Source organism: Rhinoraja longicauda, chromosome 27 (genome assembly GCF_053455715.1).
Source record: "Rhinoraja longicauda isolate Sanriku21f chromosome 27, sRhiLon1.1, whole genome shotgun sequence".
NCBI classification, from domain to species: domain Eukaryota; kingdom Metazoa; phylum Chordata; class Chondrichthyes; order Rajiformes; family Arhynchobatidae; genus Rhinoraja; species Rhinoraja longicauda.
The window spans coordinates 23,911,203-23,931,688 of NC_135979.1; the positions used below are offsets into that span (position 1 = coordinate 23,911,203).

The 20,486-nt window shown below is 49.3% G+C and overlaps 1 protein-coding gene across 1 annotated transcript in view; it reads right to left on the reverse strand.

Annotated features, from left to right (window-relative positions):
- Window positions 1-12,823: 12,823 nt before the first annotated feature.
- Window positions 12,824-20,486, reverse strand: part of tinagl1 (tubulointerstitial nephritis antigen-like 1) — a 37,894-nt gene continuing 30,231 nt past the window's right edge. The window contains exons 11-12 of the mRNA XM_078422849.1: window positions 16,972-17,017; window positions 12,824-14,650 (exon numbers count right to left, since the gene is read on the reverse strand). Coding sequence (XP_078278975.1) covers window positions 14,510-14,650; window positions 16,972-17,017 — 187 coding nt within the window. The 3' untranslated portion in view covers window positions 12,824-14,509. The remainder of the gene's footprint in view (window positions 14,651-16,971; window positions 17,018-20,486) is intronic.

The following is a 20,486-nucleotide window of genomic DNA, read 5'->3' on the forward strand; positions in this document are numbered from 1 at the left end:
ATGGGCCGAATGGACTAATTCTACACCTATCACTTATGACCTTACTTTCACGTCTGTGCCTCGGTGACCCTGGAGAGGGAACATGCATGTCAACGTGGACTTTGGAGTCCTTCCTTGAGCACTGGTCACTGCTGGGGCTCGAGTGCGTCAAGGATACGGCCGACAATGTAGTAATCTGATGGTCGATGTTTGCAAACTGCAGGAATAGCAGTTTTAATTAATGCAGTGCTCTGTAAACTGAATCTGTAATAGAAGCTTCTTATTAAAGAAAAATGGGGAATATCTTCAACGCAGTGAAAGAGAGGATTTCACCTGCTAGGAACTCCCAGTGTATGATATCCATCTGTCACATTCCCCGCTGCAGGAGGATGGGCTAGGGAAAGCATTGAAAGAGACACAAAGAATTGCAGATGCTGGATTCTTGAGCAAAAAGTCAAAGTACTAGAAGAACAGAGCATGCCAGGCAGTATCTGTGGAGGAAATAAACAGGTGATGTTTCGGGTTGGCACTCTGGCAATGTTAAGGGTCAGAACTCTACTTCAGTCTGAAGAAGAGTCCAGACCTGAAACATTACTTGTCCATTCGCCCAAGACTTTAAGTTTTACTGAAAGATACTCAGGTCCTTTGTGGAGAAGAATTGCACTTTAAGATCCTGCCAGGACTAAAGAATGTGGGGCTGCGCTCCCTGTAACAACCTACAAACACCTAAAGGGTGTTTTGTTCAAAGAAGCCACTTGAAGTGCAGTGGTGCTTTGTAGAATGTGTTGGTTTGATGGCATAATGAAAGTATTGATTCTATGTCACTGACTGTAAAGAAAAACATGCACTGATCTGCATTCATAAAAATATATCCTGAAAATTAACTACAATCTATACTATTTTACCTTTTTTATTACAACATATAAGATAATTAGGGGATTGGACACATTAGAGGCAGATAACATGTTCCCAATGTTGGGGGAGTCCAGAACAAGTCAAGTCAAGTCAAGTCAATTTATTTGTATAGCACATTTAAAAACAACCCACGTTGACCAAAGTGCTGCACATCTGACTAGGAAAAAAAGAAACATACAGTGGCAGGCAGCCAAACACAACGGCGCGGCCATCTTGAACAAAATGTTAATTCAATCACCCACAGTCCAACAACAAAAGCATTAAATAAGCATCAAAATTACAAAGAACAAGGGGCCACAGTTTAAGAATAAGGGGTAGGCCATTTAGAACGGAGATGAGGAAGAACTTTTTCAGTCAGAGGGTGGTGAAGGTGTGGAATTCTCTGCCTCAGAAGGCAGTGGAGGCCAGTTCGATGGATGCTTTCAAGAGAGAGCTGGATAGAGCTTTTAAGGATAGCGGAGTGAGGGGGTATGGGGAGAAGGCAGGAACGGGGTACTGATTGAGAGTGATCAGCCATGATCGCATTGAATGGCGGTGCTGGCTCGAAGGGCTGAATGGCCTACTCCTGCACCTATTGTCTATTGTCTATAATATAAATATACCATTTTCTCCAGAGTTGCTGCCTGACCCGCTGAGTTACTCCAGTATTTTGTGTCTACCATTTATAATTCCTGGAATAACTGGGCATGGATAGGTGACTTTTGTTGAAGAAGGGTCCAAACCCAAAACGCCATCTGTCCATTCCGTCCACAGATGCTGCCTGACCTGCTGAGTTCCTCCAGCACTTTGTGTTTTGCTCAGGACTCCAGCATCTGCAGTTCCTTGTGTTCCATCTTTAGTACCTGCTGCTTTCTCCAGAGGCAGCCCCGAGTCCAGCATCCCACCCTGGCACACCCTGGATGGCATCGAACTGGCACTCTCAGGCTGGCCGACCCCTTATCTGCAGCAGGGCTTCCTGCCTTCTGCACTGCCGCAATCATAAGACATAGAAACTGAATTAGGCCATTCAGCCCATCATGTCCGCTCCGCCATGAGATCGTAGGCTGATCTATTTTTCCCCCTCAATCTCACTCTCCGGCCTTCTCCTCATTACTTTTGACACCCATACTAATCAAGAACCTATCATTCTCCACTTTGGAAATACCGAATGACTGCCTCCATCCCTCTCCTCCACAGCTGCAGAAACCCTCATCCACGCCTTCATCACCTCCCGTCTGGACTACTGCAACAGCCTCCTCTATGGCGCACCCTCAAAAATCATCAATAAACTTCAATACATTCAAATCTCCGCTGCCCGTCTACTCACCCACACACCGATCCGTGACCATATCACCCCCGTCCTTTACAAACTCCACTGGCTCCCCATCCCCCAGAGAATCCAGTACAAAATCCTCCTCATGACCTACAAAGCCCTCCATAACCTGGCCCCATCCTACCTGACCGACCTCCTCCACAGGCACACTCCCACCTGCACCTCCGCTCTGCTGCTGCCAATCTCCTATCCCCCCACATCCGGACCAAACACAGATCCTGGGGGGACAGGGCTTTCTCCATCGCTGCTCCCACCCTATGGAACTCACTACCCCAAACCGTCAGAGACTCCTCCACACTCACCACATTCAAAACATCACTGAAGTCTCACCTGTTCAGTACTGCCTTCAACCACTGAAGGTCACCTCGCCTTCTGTCTCCTTTCTCTGTTCGTTTACTTATTTATCTATTTATTCACTTCCCTATGTTCTCTAAATCCCTGTAAAGCGTCTTTGAGTATATGAAAAGCGCTATATAAATGTAATGCATTATTATTATTATTATTATTCTATGGCAATGAATTCTACCGATTCACCACCAACTGGCTAAAGAAATTCCTCCTCATCTTCATTCTAAAGCTGCCTGTTCCGCTGAGTTACTCCAGCATTTTGTGTTTATCTTTGATTTAAACCAGCATCCGCAGTTTCTTCCTACACATTCCAGCGGAACTTGGAAGCGGGAAGGACAACGAGTGGCACACGTGCTGCGATACACTCCCTGTCTGCTCCATTCCAGGCTCCAGCCCAGTTTCCACGTGCCCCATCGCACTAGCTCCATTCGCAGGCGTTGTTGCGTGTCTGCCAATGCAGCAGATGCTGCATCCCCAGGCTCCTCCTGACTAGGGTGCAATCAATCACCGGCGAGACACACTCACTGGCAGGAGAGTCTGAAGGCATCTGGCCCGAACTGCAGACCTGTGCAAAAATACAGCACAAAAATGATTGGAATGTTAGTTGACTCTCACTTCCAGGGTTCTGTTAGCAGCCATCGACACATTCCTCTGGCTGAGAGCACAGCTCACTGCAGCTGCCTGCTAGGCACAGATGGCTCCTGTACTCAGTCTGAAGATGGGTCTCGACCCGAAACGCCACCCATTCCTTCTCTCCAGAGATGCTGCCTGTCCTGCTGAGTTACTCCAGGATTGTGTATCTTTGGTGTAAACTAGCATCTGCAGTTCCTTCCTACTCATGGCTCCTGTACTTCCCGCTGATGTGGAAGGTGAAGTTGCAGTTTATGTTTGTTCAGAGATACAGCACGGAAACAGATCCTTCAGCCCCCGAATCCACACACACCATCGATGACCCGTTCACACTTGTTCGATGTCATCCCACTTTTTCATCCTCTCTCTAAACAAGGGGCAATTTACAGAGGCTAACTAACATACAAACCCACACATCAATGGGATGCGGGAAGAAATTGGAGCACCTGGAGGCAACCCATCCACACGATCACAGGGAGAATTGTGAAAACGCACACCTCCAGATTCAGGGACAGTTTCTTCCCAGCTGTTATCAGGCAACTGAACCATCCTACCATGACCAGAGAGCAGTTCTGAACTATCTATCTCATTGGAGACCCTCGGATGATCTTTGATCGGACTTTACTGGCTTTATCTTCACTAATCGTTATTCATGTTATTCCCTTAATCATGTATTTGTACAATGTGAATAGCTTGATTGTTACCACGTAGTGTCTTTCCGCTGACTGGTTAGCACACAACAAAAGCTTTTCACTGTACCTCGGTACACGTGACATTAAACTAAACTAAACTACACGTGCAAACTCCCCACAGACAGCACCTGAGGTCAGGATCCCACCCTGGTCTCTGGCGCCATGAGGCAGCAGCTCTACCAGCTGCTTCAGTATGCCATTGGTGATCTGATCATTGCCGCTGTTGACAGTGGATGGGAGGATGAGTGCATTCATCAGCTTGATCAGAGGCACTTTGAGGGGAGACAAAGCATTGGAGCGGATGTCACTTTGTAACTGGATGACTACCAATGGCAGGAGGCAGGGCAGCTACAGGCTGCAGAGTGACGGGCTTCCCCAACAATATGATTGTGAGTTCATCTCCTGCCATAACCCTTTCTCAGAGTCATTCATATCGAGAGGCACAGTATGACGCAGGCCGTTCAACCCATTCATTGTGCTTATCAATAAGCATCCTTTTAACACAAATCAGATTCCTAAGCCTTTTATTGTTCCAGTTCCCCACCATCTCCCCAATTCAATTACTTGCCTGCATACTCGGGGCAATTTACAGCCACCAATTAACCTACCAATGTGTACGTCCCGGAGTTGCCACAATTTAAATTTCCAAGCAAGGTCATCTTCTTCATTGATATGATTGAATTCCCAAGTACAAGTTAATTTAACATTAGTTATGGGAAAAATTGTTGGAAACTACTCAAAGGTTGGTGCCTGGAATGCACTGCCAGGGGTGGTGGTGGAGGCAGATGTAATAGTGGCTTTTAGGAAGAGGCTTTTAGATGAGCACATGTTTATGCACGAGAATGGAGCGATATGGATCATGTGCAGGCAGAGGAGATTAGTTTATCTTGCATTGTGTTAGGCACAGGCATTGTGGGCCCAAGGGCCTGTTTCTGCGCTACATTATTCTATTAAAAGAGGATAAAGTAAACTTTAACAAAGGTATTCAGTGTTGGTTTTCAGGGAAGCATGGGTCAGACAGAGTAGGTTGAATTATTTGAGTAGGTGGCAAGGTGGGCTGATGAGGCCTGGATATTTAATGTAATCTACCTTGATTTTAGCAGCACTTTTGGCAAGGTTCAACAGGGTAGACTGGTGAGAAAGGTGTAGAGGCACGGGATGCAAGTGAGAGTAATGCGCTAGAGTGAGGATTGACTCTGTGGCAGGATGCAGAGGGCGATAGTCGACTGGTACAGTGCGATTGAAAGGTTGCACTGGGATATATCTCAGGTCTATGTACTCGGTCCTTCACTCTTGGTAATACATCATATCATATCATATATATACAGCCGGAAACAGGCCTTTTCGGCCCACCAAGTCCGTGCCGCCCAGCGATCCCCGTACATTAACACTATCCTACACCCACTAGGGACAATTTTTACATTTACATTTACCCAGCCAATTAACCTACATACCTGTACGTCTTTGGAGGTACGACATGGTAAAGATCTCGACGGAAATATCTGGGCCATCAAGTGTGCAGATGACCGCATGGTCGATGGGTTGCAGGAAAGCATAAGACTGCAGGGTGATGAAGGTGGGGTGGTCTATTAGGCAGAACCAATTGGTAAATGGAGTTTAACCCCGGTGAGGTAACGTGGAGTCTGCACGTTTGAGTACCAAGTCCTGAGTCTGCATGGGAAGGAAGGAAGGAAGGAAGGAGGAGCTGGCGTGGGGGGACTGCCGTGAGACGGGGGAGGGGGGAGAACAAAGCGGAACCTGGCGCGGAGACTTTGTAACTTTGTCAGCACCGCTTACCTTACATACCTTGTGAATGCAAGCAAAGAATTTCACTGTGACTTGTCACATGTGACAATAAAGCATTCATTCATTCATTCATTCATTCATTCATTCATTCATTCTGCCTCTCACCCAATGGGCTTCCTCCAGGAGCTCCGGTTTCCCTCCTACATCTCAAGGACATGCAGATTGGGAGGTTAATGGGTCGGTGTAAATTGAACCCTTGGTTTGTGGTAGAATCTGGTAGGGTTTGACCAATTCAATGTGGAGAGAATAAAATAATTTGTTTAACGGAGTTTTAGAGCAAAATGGGGGAGTGATGGTCAATGCAGACTCTTAAAACATAGAATACAGCACAGTAACTGGCCCAGAAAGCTGGAGTAACTCAGCGGGTCAGACAGCATCTCTGGAGAAAAGGTATAGATGACATTTCGGGTGGAGACCCTTCGCCTGAAGAAATGTCTCCACACGAAATGTCACCTTTACCTTTTCTCCAGAGATGCTGTCTGACCCGCTGAGTTACTCCAGCATTTTGCATCTATCTTCGGTTTAAACCAGCGTCTGCAGTTCCTTCTTACACAGCACCATGTTCTTTGGCCCACAGAGTACATACCAAACATGATGGCAGGTTAGACTAATCTCCGCCTGCATTTGATCCATACCCCTCCATTCCATGAATATCCATGTGCCTATCTGAAGGCCTCACATGCCACTATCATATCTGCATCCACCACCACCCCTGATAGCATGTTCCAAACACTCACCACCCTCTGTGTGAAACTTGCCCTGCACATCACCTTTAAACTTTGCTCCTCTCATCTTAAAGATATGTGTGCCCTCTTTGAAATTTCCACCCTGGGAAGAAGGTTCTGATTATGTACCCTATATCTGCTGCTTATAATTTTAAATACTTTTATTAAATCTCTCTCAACCTCTAGCATTCCAGAAAAAAAAAAATCAGAGTTTTTCCAACCTCTCCTTAAAGCTAATAGTACCTAATCCAGGCAGCTTTCTGGCAAACCTCCTACACCCTCTCCAAAGCCTTCACATCATTTCCGTAATGAGGTGCCCAGAACTGCATACAATACAGCAAATGCAGCCTAACAAAAGTCCTATAAAGCTGCAACATAGCTTTTTGGCTCTTGTACTTAATGCCCCGACTGTTGAAACCAAGTATACCATATGCCTTTTTAACCACTCTATCTACTTGTGTTGCTTCTTCCAGGAAGAAATGAACTGAACCCCAAGATCCCTCTGCATGTCAATGCTATTAAAGGTCTTGGCATTAACTGTATACTTTCCCCTTCTTGACTCTGTGGGTCGAAGGGCCTACTTTGAAGTTGTATCTCTTGACTGTGATTCTAATACAGATTTAACAGGACACGGAAATATATAATAAATGGCAGTAGACTGTGATATGAAAGAGCCTTAGTGATCACACTTCATCACACTGTCCCAATACGTATTTTGAAACATTTTTACCTCTGGTATACTATATTCACAACTAAAAGAAAATTGTGATAGAGACACAAGTAATTGCAGATGCTGAAATCTTGAGCAAAACACAATGTGCCGGAGGAACTCAACAGGTAAGGTAGCATCAGTGCAGGGAATGGACAGATGATGTTTCGCGATGGACCCTTCTGATCCCTTGTCTAATCAGGATCAATTCATTTCTTCCCTTCACATCTTGTTCACATCAGTCAGACTGTGAAACTCACTGCTCACAAATGTCAGTTCCTAAACAACCCTTCAGGGAGGAATTGCAGATGCTAGTTTAAACCGAAGATAGACACAAAAAGCTGGAGTAGCTCAGCGGGACAGGCAGCATCTCTGAAGAAGGGCCTCGACCCGAATCTCTGGAATTCTCTTCGCTGGAAGGTTGACATTGAATGGCTGTGGCGTGGTTGAATCCTCCACTATCAACGTCTTGGGAATAGCCACTGATGAGGAGATTCACTGAACCAGGTGCATAACTTCCACGGCAACAGAGCAGCTCCGAGGCTGGGTATCCCGCAGTGAGTGCCTCGCCTACTGACCTCGTGTGGACCCACAGGCCCTCTGTGCAGTGGACACTCTCCACTTGCCTGGATGTGTACAGTCAGAACAAAGGCTTTCAGTACAGCTGAGCACTGCCATCTGCTGGTCACCCTCAAAACTGCCCACCGTTCTGACCAGCAAATACATCACCCGTCCCTGAGCCTGGATCTGCCTCCCCACAGCACTGGGGCGACCATCACAAGGTGGCAGCTCTGCAGCTTGATGGGCAACGAGTGCCGTCCTGTCACTGATACCCAGCTCTGGAAACTGAAATAGAAAATACCCCGGTAGGTTCAGCTCAGCCCACTCTCCCAGCACCCTGTCTTCCCCCCCCCCCCCCACACCTACCCCATCAACCCCACACCCGGTCACCTCAACATCCCCACCCAATCAACCCCCCACCACCTCACCCTGTCATCACCACCCTGTCCCTCCACATCCCCACCCAATCAACTCCCCTCCACATCACTCTGTCACCCCCACATCACTCTGTCACCCCCACATCCCCACCCAATCACCCCCCCCACATCACCCTGTCATCATCACCCTGTCCCCCTTGCACCCAGCACCTAGTCACCACCTCCCCCCCCCCCCCCCCACCATGTCACACCTTGTTACCCTCAGCCCAATCATCCCCACCCTTAGAGGCAGAGGTTACCAGTACACGAGCGACAGGTTGCACCTGAACTAGAGGGGCCAGTATCCTGGGCGGGAGATTTGCTAGTGCTACTCGGGAGATTTAAAATAGATTGCCAGGTGGTGGGTCCCAGAGCAGAGAGGAGGAACAGAACAGAGAACAGCACAGCACAAGAACAGGCGCTTCTGCCTACAATGCCTGAGCTCAACAGGTTGTCAAGACCATTGCTTATCTACCTGTACATAATCCATATCCCTCCATTCCTTGCATATCCATGTGCCTATCCAAATGTTTTTTTAAATATCACCAACATCCCTGTTTCAACCACCACCCCCGGCAGTACATTCCAGGGTCTCATCACCCTCTGACCGTTAAACTTAGTCAATAGTCAATAGTCAATAGTCGTTTATTTGTTACATACACATAAATGTGTAGTAAAATGAAACATTACCCGCAGTTGAACAATAAGACCAATAAGATTAATCAATAAAAATGCAATAACAAATACAATCACAACTAACACCAAACAAAAAGAAACATCCATCACAGTGAGTCTCCTCCAGTCCCTCCTCACTGTGATGGAAGGCCAGAATGTCTTTTTCTCTTCCCTGCCGTCTTGTCCCGCGGTCAGGCTGTTGGAGTTGCCACGTCGGGGCGGTCGGGGCTCCCGATATTGAAGCCCCCGCTGGGCGGTGAAAGGTCAACGGCCTATTTCAGGCCGCGCCGGACGGTGAAAGGTCCGCGACGGGCCGACCCAAGCCCCGCGATTCGGGGCGGGCGAACACGCTGCCGTTGCCGGAGCTCCCGATGTCGGCCCCCACCCAGGGGTCTGCGGGCTTCCGACGTCCACGCGGCCCGCGCCGGAGCCTCCGGAGACGAGTCGCAGCCGCGCCCGCAGCATCCGCAGGCAGCCAGCGCCGCAGGTGGTGAGTCCGGGCCGCGGGCTCTGCGAACCAGAGACCCAGGTGGTCCCAGGTGAATGGCCGGTGGTAGGCCGCAACGGGAACGGAGACACGGCACAGAACAAAGGTCACGTCTCCGTTCTGGAGAGAGAATGTTACAGTTCCCGTTCCCTCCCACCACCCCCCCCCCCCCAAACATAACATACAACACTACATCATATTAAACTACAATTCAGACAAAAACAACAAAAAACACAAAAGACAGACGGACTGCAGGCAAGCCGCAGGCAAGCCGCAGCCCCTCTCAGATGTGAAGTTGGGGGCAAAGGCTGTGGTCAAAGAGAGGCAGATTAAGCAGACGGGACAGGCAGGTGCGCGGCAAAGAGAGGAAAGACCAGTGGTTTAACCCGCATTTATTTCAATGCTGGTGGCTTAACATGTAAGTGGATGATCTCAGGGCGTGGATTGGCTCAAGGGACTGCGATGTTGCAGCCATTACCGGAACATGGATCAGGACTGGTAGCTCAATGTCCCGGGGTTTAGATGTTAAAGGGCGCAACGGTACAGTGTGGGACGCTGGCCAGGGGCTCTGATGGAGTGAGGGAGCTGTAGACACAGTCAGTCGGTGGGTGTGAGGGAGGGGGTAGACTGGAGCTGTAGACATGGTCAGTCAGTGTGGGACACATTTGCCAAGGGCCAGCCCTGGCACATAGTGTGGCCGCTTTGTGTTTCATGTTGTTCCAATAACGCCTTTCAGACTCAGTGGCTGGAAAAGTGAACATGGCATTCACTGCAAAAATAATAAACTGAACCATCTAATAACAAGGCAGCAGCACGCTGTGTCTCTTCAGAGAGATGCCAGGTCTGGTTCACAGTGAATTGCGACGGAACTTTATCCGACGGATTACAATGGAGATTTGCTCTGACTGTGGCTGACTCTGTCTCCTTTTCTGTCAGTTCGTGGAACTGTCACTGGGGTTCCAGGAAGAATCTAAGTTACCCGCCGCTGCTACCGACTGGAAACGAGGGCTCTCCCAGGACACGGAGGGCCAGAATTCCCGGTCTGGGAACAGTGAAGGACAACCAGTGTTCCCAAGTCCCTGCCAGCTGCAGCTGTCTGTAATTTTATTTCAGAGATGCAGCACAGAAACAGGTCACTTCGGGCTAGTCTACGCTGGCCAGCGAGCCAGTACACTAACATTATCCTACACACATTGCAATTTTTACCAAAGCCAATTAACCTACAAACCTGCGTGTCTTTGGAATGGGGGAGGAAACCAGGGAAAACCATGTGGTCACGGGAAGAACGTACAAATTCCGTACAGACAGCACCCATAGTTAGCATCGAACCCGGGTCTCTGGAGCTTTAAGGCAGCAACTCTACCGCTGCGCCACTGTGCTGCAGGTTTGTGGGTCTCCCCAGTAGCCCGAAGCCAGTGGCCAATGGCTCCTGCCAGTGTTACAGGTGTTGCCACACTGCCTACAGCTGGGAGCAGGGCTGTGGAGCAAGTCTGGATGGTGGTGAACGGTGTCACTGCTGCATTCGTCAAGGCCAGAGGACAACATTCCCTCCTGGTCCCGACCACCGATTCATGCTCGACAACAGCCCCTGGCACTTACTTATTGCACTGGAGCTGAGGGGCTACTTCTGTCCTCAGTTGGTGGTGATACTGGGGTGCTGGTGTTATATCAACCATAGACAAAAAAAAGGAGTCGACAGACCTTTAGCCCAACTCATCCATGCTGAGCCCGTTGCCTAGCAGAGGAACTTTGTCAGTGCCCTTGATAGGCAACTATTGGCAGGGCCACTGTATGTTTCTTTTTTTCCTAGTCAGATGTGCAGCACTTTGGTCAACGTGGGTTGTTTTTAAATGTGCTATACAAATAAATTGACTTGACTTGACTTGACTTGACATTAGGTATGCAATCAAAGAATTTCATTGTGGCTTGTCACATGTGACAATTAAGTATTCAATTCAAGGTAGTTCCACTGCCTCAATTGGCCCATATCCCGCTACAACGTTCCTACCCGATGTACCTGTCCAAATGTCTTTAAAATCTTGTTATGGTACCAGCCTCAACCATCTCCTCTGGCAGCTTGTTCCATATAACCACCACCCTCGGTGTGAAGTTATCCAACAGGTTTCTATTAAATCATTCCCCTCTCACCTTAAAACTACGTCCTCCGGTTTTAGCCTCCCCTACCCTGAGGAAAAGACTGTGACCATCCACGCTACCTATATCCCTCACGGTTTTATAAACCACCATAAGGCCACCCCTCAACCTCCTTTGCTCCAGGGGAAGAGGTTCCAACCTCCCCAGTCTCAAAATCCCAGAGCCTGCGCTTTTTCGGAAGTTGGATTACTTTCTGCAAGCCTGCTGAGTGCATTTGTCAGCAAACACAGCCCTGACCTTGAGACCAAATGTTACAACCAAGGACATGAGATGAACCACAAAACCCCTTATTTACATGATACTCACAGGCAAAGAATCTGAAAATCCATCGGGAGCCCTGGCCCCCACATCCTTCAGCAGCATTGCCACTGGCACCTGAAGGCAAGTGAGATCATCTGACTACACAGTGCCTCACAGCATTAGTGCCTCGGCAAGCATGCTCCCTCTCCTCTTCTCGCTCTTTCGCTCACTTTTTTTCTCACTCTCTCCAACTATCTTTCTCTCTGACTCTTTCTCGTTCACTCTGTCTCTGCCTCTCTCGCTTTTGATCACCGATTCTCACTTTCTGACACTCGCTCTGTCCGTCTCTTTTTCACATGCTCTCTGACTCTCTCGCCGTTTCTCTTTACCTTTCTCATTCTTTCTCACCCACTCTCTGCCCAACAGTGTATTTCATTCTCTCGCTGTCCATGTCTCTTACTCCCCGCCTCTATTGCAAGGCCAGACCTGACCTCGGCCCAAGTGGGGCGTGAACACACACCCACCCTGACCTGAAGCCCAGCTGACACGTGCCGTGGGGTTCTGCCAGGCTGGGGCGAGCAATCTGTTGAAAGGCAACTTTGGTATTTTTTACCAAACTAAAGGATCCTCTGTTGTTTCGCACAGCATCAGAAATAGATCAACAGAACGGGTAGTGAAGTGGGGCTGGGGAAAGATTTAGGGAGGTAGGGGAAGTGGGAGTGGGTCAGAGTTTGCCCTTGGCTGCCCAGGGCAGAGTCAACACAGGTGATGGGACTGTCCACATACACCAGGTCACAGAGTGAGGTGTGGTGATCTCAGGGGTGGGTAGGTGAGGTGACAGAGAAGGGTGACGGCAAGGCTGTGGAGAGCTTTGTAAGCCCAGAATGAACTTTAACATTGTGTTGTCACAGCAAAAGAAGTCAGTGTAGACAAATAGATCAGGGCTTTGTAAGTTAATTGTCCTCTGTAATTTGCCACTTGATTTGACGGCCCCTTTACACTAGACTTACTGTGAAACATTAACTTTTCTCAGCTTCTAATTGTATCCCCTTCAACCTCAGTTCAAGCCTGGCATTCATCACATTACCTCCGCCAATACCTTTTCTCCCAAAGAAGTGCACCGGTTGACTAAACCAGAGGCCACAGAAACACATCAACAACATGTGACATTTTAACTACATTTTTTTTAATTTTGGCATTTATAATAGATGTTTGCTTTCAGCAAGAACAAAAAGTTTACGGAAGGCGGCAAAATGACATAAATCTGATTGTCCAGAAACCAGGCAACAGTGGACAAGATCATCTGGGCGTAGTTTGGGGAATGGTTAGCACCAAACGTGACTCCCTCTGCAATCCAGCATTTTAATTATGTTCTGTCCCAAATCATGTCGGGCTTGTTGTAGCATCCTACGGGAAGGAGAAGTGGGAAACCCCATGCCTTTGACAGTCCCCAAGTCCCCCGATAGCGCTTCCTATTTGAGCATTAATTTCCCTTTGAATGTCTTTTGTTGCATTTCAACCCACCACTTCTCCAGGCAAGCTGCTGGCAGACTGTCTGCTCCTCTCCAGGCTGCGGTTTACTTGAATCCAGGACCCCCCCCCCCCCACACACACTGAGATCCCTCCCTCATGCACCTTCACTAGCACCTCCCCATCCCACCTCTGCTCCAACCATGACTCGAGTTGCCCCAGTCTCTCCAAGTACAGTCCCTCTCCTTGGCTACTTTCCTGCAAATCTCCTCTGTTGCCTGAAGCTGATGCTGCCTGGTTTAACTGAATTGATTAAACTGAAAGCTACGGCAGGGAAACATGCCCATCAACCCACGTTGACCACCCGTTCACACTGGTTCTATGTTATCCCACGTTCTCACCCAATCCCTACACGCTAGGGGGGCAATTTACAGAGGCCAATTAACCTACAAACAGCGCACGTTTTTTGGGGATGTTGAGGGAAACCGGAGCACCCGGAGGAAACCCTTCCACGCGGTACAGGAAGAACGTGCAAACTCCACACAGACAGCACCCGAGGTGAGGGTCGAAGCCAGGTCTCTGGCGCGGCGAGGCAGTGGCTCTACCAGTTGTGACAATGTGCCACTCAGGAGCGGGAACTGCTCATTCCATCCTTCAGCTCACTTTGCCCACAACTTGATCGCTCCTGATCCGCACCTCAAATCCGTGCTCCTCGATATCCCATCTTCCTGGCAATGTCCTCCCTACCCACTTGTAAATCACAGCTTTTCCTGAGTTAAATTTTTTTTTAAAAATCATCACGCATGCTCCTGTTTAAGATGCGGTTGATTTTAGGTTTCATGAAGTTTATAAAAATGGCAAAAGCACGGTACTTATTCGCTTGTGAAAATCAGGGCGAAGTGCGGATTGGCATCAGGAACCCCAGCAGCAGAGGCCAGGTCCCTGTGGGCGAGTGCAATGGCTCACACACACATGGGGTAACATTGCACCTATGCCCACAACTCACAGCCCCAACCAAACCCCAGGAGGCAAGATGGTCGTGATACATCCAGTTGCCGTGGATGCTGGAGCACCGAATCTCTATCCACAGTGCACCTTCTCGTGGCAATGTCGCACCCAGCGATTCCCGGTGTGTTGCTCATTATCACGCTGTGGGTTTTCTGGAGCACAGTGTCTCTTGTAAGGAGTAATGTTTTCTGGGTTGTTCTGTCACAAACTGTCAGACAGAACTTGCTCATGACGAGCCACATAACACTGTTTGATACTGTTGGATTGCGAGAGCTTTGCCGATTGAGGAGGGGGGGGAGGGGGGGGGGAAGGGGGTTAACTTGACGGATGAGTCTTTTCCAGCTTGGAGATGTTTGGGCCACGGCCTGGGATGTGGGGCCCCTCACTTCCGATGCATGTCCTCCATGGTCACGCGACCCCAACTTCCCAGGATGAAGGTCTCAATGTCGCACTCATTCTCGCCCCGAGCTATTTTGAAGTATCCGTTCTCCCCCCAGTTCCTTCCCCACGAGTTGGCCGCAATCTGGCAGAGGGGGGAAAGAGAGAGAGAGAGAGAGAGAGAGAAGACAACGTGAGGGGCGGAGGAAGGAACCGATCAATGTCAATCAGGGATGAACCTGGGGTAACATTGCCCCCATGCCCAGGATCTTGGCAGGAAACTCCATCTGACCTGGCAGCATTCTCGTTGGTAGCAGAACCTTTACCCCAGCACAACACTCTCCCAGGTTCACCCACGTCACGACTGCACAGAGCTGTCACCACCTTCAGCAGGAGTTTCCATGGTATTGGGGCAACATTGATGTACTCAGCATTAAAGTAATGGCTGGTGACTGATAAGAAAATACATTTGTTTTCAGGGTGAGTCGCTGGTAGTGGAGATGTGAGCTGCTTTGTGTGGGACCAGTGTGGACTGGAGCCTGACTTTAGTCCACAGGAAGGATGCAGCGTCCATATGATATAGGAGCACAATTAGGCCAATCTGCGCTGCCATTCGATCTTGTCCAATTTATTTTCCCTCTCAACCCCATGCTCCTGCCTTCTCCCCATATCTGTTGACGCCTTTGCTAAACAAGAGCCTTTCAATCTCCACTTTAACAGTGGCCTCCACCAGCCCGTGGTAATGACCTGGTTAGGCTTTTTTTTAAAAAAAAAATACTTTTTTTGGAATATGTCTGTCGGCGGTAATGCCAGCATTTATCGGCTATCCTGAACTTCTCAACAGACTGCGGACAGGCTTGGGGAGGAGCAGATCGAACATGTTGGAGTTGGCTGCGCCTAACGGCTGCGGCTCTCTGGCAGTCTGTTGTCTTTTTTTCTTTTTTTTTTTGTTTCTGTCGGTGTTGGGATGGTTTTTGTTTCTGTTTTTGGCTGTGTATGTGTGGTGGGGGTGTGGGGTGTGGGGGGGGTGGGGTGGGGCGGGGGGAAACCTTTCTTTTATTAGGTCTCTTCCCCGGGGCGCAGCTCGCCCGCGGGGCCTTCCATCGCCCGGCGCGGCTTGGCCGCTGGACTTAACATCGCCAGCGCGGCTCGGCCGCGGGACGTTTCAGTGCCCGGGCGGCTCGGCTGCGGGACTTAACATGGCCCGGTGCGGCTCGGCCGCGGGACGTTTCGGTGCCCGGTGCGGCTCGGCCGCTGGACTTAACATCGCCCGGTGCGGCCGCGGGATTTTTCGGTGCCCGGGGCGGCTCGGCCGCGGGGCCTTCCATCCTCTTGCGGGGGCTGTGCGTGTCGGTTGCCTCGGTAGGGGTCGAGCTGCCTGTCCGTGGGTGCGGGGGGAAGAGAGGGGAAGTTTTGTTGCCTCCATCACAGTGAGGGGGTGTTTGGAGTCACTGTGATGGATGTTTGTGTTGGGGTCGGGTGTCCTGTGTTTTTTTCTTTTTGCTGTGTTTTGTGACTGCTGAAATTTCGTTCGGTGTTGTGCCGAATGACAATAAAGTGTTGTTATGTTATGTTATGTTATGTTGATGTGGGGATATACTGAAGATGAGGCAGACTGCGAGTGCAGACGGGGCCTCCAGACTATGGAACATCCCCTGAGCTGTGACATGCTGCATGACACACGCACTGTAAAGGATCTTGCACAGGCCAATGACGTGGCACTAAAATTTGCTCGCTATTGGCAAACAGCTGTGTGATGACACAAATAAATAAATAAACTGCCCTTGAAATTGCTCGAATGATGTACCACGCAAGTTAGGCCACACCTTGGATTTTGTGTACAGTTCTGACACAAACTATACACAAAACCATGACACAGGCTTGCAATGGAGATGGTGCGGCGGAGTTGTTGCCAGGATCGGAGTGGTTTGACCAGGAGCAAGAATTGGTGAGGCTGGGTCTGTTTCCTTGGACCAGGGGTGAGCATGGGGTGACTTACTTGAGGTGGATGAAATTATGAGGGCCCTAAATAAATAGAAATGAACTATTTTCCAGAAGAGGTCCAGGAGACGGAATTTGTGGAAGAATGAAGGAGATAATGATTTTCTTGCCCAGAGGATGGTGGATCTGGAAGTCACCGCCTGAAAGGATGAGTGAAGAAGAACCAACCTCTCATCGCATTTAAACAATGCTCACACACAGTGTGTGCTTGAAAATCCATGACCCGAGGAGACAAACCCTGGGATCAGGTTGGAGAGCCCTTTGACCAGCATTGATGAGATGGGCTGAATGGCCACTTCCAGTTTTGGATAGGATCTGATTGAATGGCAGTAGCTTCCTACCATGTGAGTATCTCGCCTGTGGACGGTGAGTTCCTCTGCCTCTAACCCACAAGCACCATTCCCCGGCACGTCATTCGTATCCCCCACATGTTAGCCGTGTGCTAACATGGTGATTTCAACATACCCAGTAAGGACGAATCTCTCCGTTGTATCCTTGCTCTTCACCCCATCTACAAAACATCAAACACAAAGCAACTCCTGATTAGAAGAACGCTCAAATGTTCCCAATTATCAGCCAGAAATCGAGTTATTACAGATGCAGCAGAGAAAGCACACAGTCGGGTTGCACCACAGCTTGGTTTGGGAACTGCTCTGCCCAAGACCGCAAGAAATTGCAGAGTTGTGGATGTAGCCTAGCCCATCACACAAACTAGACTCCCCACTGTTGACTCCATCTGCACCATGCTCTCTCAGGAAAGCAGCCAACATAATCAAAGACTTGTCTCACCCCGGTCAATCCTCCTTCTCCCCTCTTTCGCTAGACAGTATATACAGAATCTTGAAAGTGCTCACTGCCAGACTGAGGAATAGCTTTTTTGGTATAAGGCTTCACAAGGGCGGCACGGTGGCACAGTGGTAGAGTTGCTGCCTCAAAGCTCTTGCAGCACCGACTTCTGAACGGTCCTTCCATAAACAAGGTACCATCCGATTCACCTCTGCCCCATTGCATGCATTGAGCTTTGTCTATGGAACTGATGCCAAGCAAAACAAATCTTTTCACTGTCACTTAGTACAGGTAAGGATAATAAACCTCAATGAAACATTGCATTCAAGTGTACAGACTCGGAAGGGAAGCATGCATAAGGGGAACAGTACTGACATGTCGAGCAGCACAGTGGCACAGCAAGTAAAGCAGCTGCCTCCAAACACCGGAGACCCGGGTTCAATCCCAACCTCAGGAGCTCTCTGGTGGAGTTTGCACATTCTCCCTGTGAGCATAAGGGGTTTCCTCCCATATTCCAAAGACACTTGGGTTGGCTGGTTAATTGCCCATTGTAAATTGCTTGTAGTGTGTAGGGGGTGGTGAAATCTGGTGGGAGTTGTTGGGGACATAGGGAGAATAAGATGGGAATGGTATAGGATGGACAGACAACACGGAATCAGTGGGCTGAAGGTGCCATCACTCCATGGCTCTATGCTGCCAGTTAGTGGCAGGTCATGGACCACGCCCACCCACACTGTCGCTGGGCATTTATGATCTTCATTGGCCAGGGAAGAGCAGCAATCTATCATCAATGTCAACTCTGGTTCTTCCCCCTCAGGTGCTGCCTGACCAGCTGAGTATATGCACTACTTCCTGATCTCCAGCATCAGTTTTCTTTCTCTTCATTCTACGATCACTGATGCCTCAGAAAATCTTGTCAAGTCAGGACATGAGGAACTCCACAGGGTGAAGGGGGGGGGGGGGGGTTGGAGGGTGGGGGGCATGGGGGTGGCACAGGAAGCCTTTGTCATTCATTGCATAGATGAGGATGGGGCAGTAGTGGAGTCTGCAGAGGGAGATAATGTGACTGAAGAAGCACCTGAGAACAGGGAGGGGGAGGGGGGGGGCGGGAGATTGAGCCCTTGGAAAGGAGCCAAGGAGGTTGGCTGGGTCCAACCCAGAGTTACAGTGACAGCATGTCCATGCTTTGGTGGACAGGGTGGTGAAGACAGCATTTGGCACGCTTGCCTTCGTTGGGATGTTGAGTACAAAGTTTGGGATATCATGATGCAGCTGTACAAGTCGTTGGCCAGACCATACTTGGATACTCTGTCCAATTCCGGTCACCCACATATAGGTGTAGCCAACGACTTTGTTGGGTGGTGTGGGCTGAATCCCTCACTTGCAGCTCAACACCGACAAGACAGGATTTAATGGTAGACTTGAGGAGGAGATGGTGTGGATGTGCAGTTTACCAAGGAGTACCATGGAGTGCACCTGGACAGTAAACTGGACTGGTGCAGGAGCACTGAGACCCTGTACAAGAAGGGACAGAGCCGGCTGTACATTTCGAGGAGGCTCCGCTCCTTCAACGTCTGCAGCAAGATGCTGTAGATGGTCTAGCAATCGGCGGTAGCCAGTGCCATCTTCTTCGCCGTTGTGTGCTGGGGCAGCAGGGTGAAGGCCGCAGACACCACCAGGATCAACAACCTCATTAGGAAGGCTGGCCAGAATCCATCCTGAGGGCAGAGTTGGATTCTTGGAGGGGAGGATGATCCTCAAACTGCGGCAATACAGCTCACCCCCTCCATGGCAAACTGGTCAACCCGAGTACCTTCAGCAATAGACAAGAGACAATAGGTGCAGGAGGAGGCCATTCGGCCCTTGGAGCCAGCACCGCCATTCAATGTGATCATGGCTGATCATTCTCAATCAGTACCCCGTTTCTGCCTTCTCCCCATACCCCCTGACTCCGTTATCCTTAAGAGCTCTATCCAGCTCTCTCTTGAATGCATTCAGAGAATTGGCCTCCACTGCCTTCTGAGGCAGAGAATTCCACAGATTCACAACTCTCTGACTGAAAAAGTTTTTCCTCATCTCAGTTCTAAAAGGTACAGCATAGAACCAAGATGCAGCACAGAACGCCACAGGAGATCCTTCCCTCTGGCTATCAAACTGTACAACTCCTCCCCCTTCTATCATGGGGTAATCTGACTCCCTCCCCCCTCCCCCTTACCCCCCTCTTTGCACATCCCCAATCCTTTCCACTCGTCACTTTAATTTCATGTTTCATGTATTTTGAGTTTTATTGAAGTGTACAAAATCACAAGGGGCATGGATGCTCAGTCTTTTTCCCAGAATAGAGAATTCTATTCTAGGAATAGAGATAGTCTTAAGGTGAGAGGGGAGAAATTTAAGAGGGATTTCAGGGATAACATTTTTGCTTGTTGTGGGAGTGATGAGAAATAGGCCCTCTCGTCGGAATCCACACTGATCTATTTACACTAATCTTACACAATTTCCATTTTATTCGCCCATGTTCTCATCATTCTACCACACTGGGGCCATTTCACAGAAACCAATTAATCTACTGTTAACCGAGTAATGTCTTTGAAATATGGAAAGAGACCAGAACACCCAGAGGGAACCAACGCGAGGAGTCCTTTGCAACCTGTTTCTCTCGCGGTTGGTTCACAGACTGGCCAGCTGCCTGCCACTTGTGCGGGCTGGATGAGTCTGTGTACCACGTGTATATGGAGTGTGTGAGTCTGTGTACCACGTGTATATGGAGTGTGTGAGTCTGTGATCCACGTGTATATGGAGTGTGTGTCTGTGTACCACGTGTATATGGAGTGTGTGAGTCTGTGATCCACGTGTATATGGAGTGTGTGAGTCTGTGTACCACGTGTATATGGAGTGTGTGAGTCTGTGTACCACGTGTATATGGAGTGTGTCAGTCTGTGTACCACGTGTATATGGAGTGTGTAAGTCTGTGATCCACGTGTACATGGAGTGAGTGAATGTGATCCACGTGTACATGGAGTGTGTGAGTCTGTGTACCACGTGTATATGGAGTGTGTGAGGTTGCAGCCCCTGTTCCAAGATCTAAAGGAGCTGCTCCTTGCCTTCTGGCTGAACTTCTCACCCACCATCCTCATCTTTGGACACCATGTGCGTAGGGGAGAGCGTCGGGCTGAAGATGTCCTGGTTGGGTT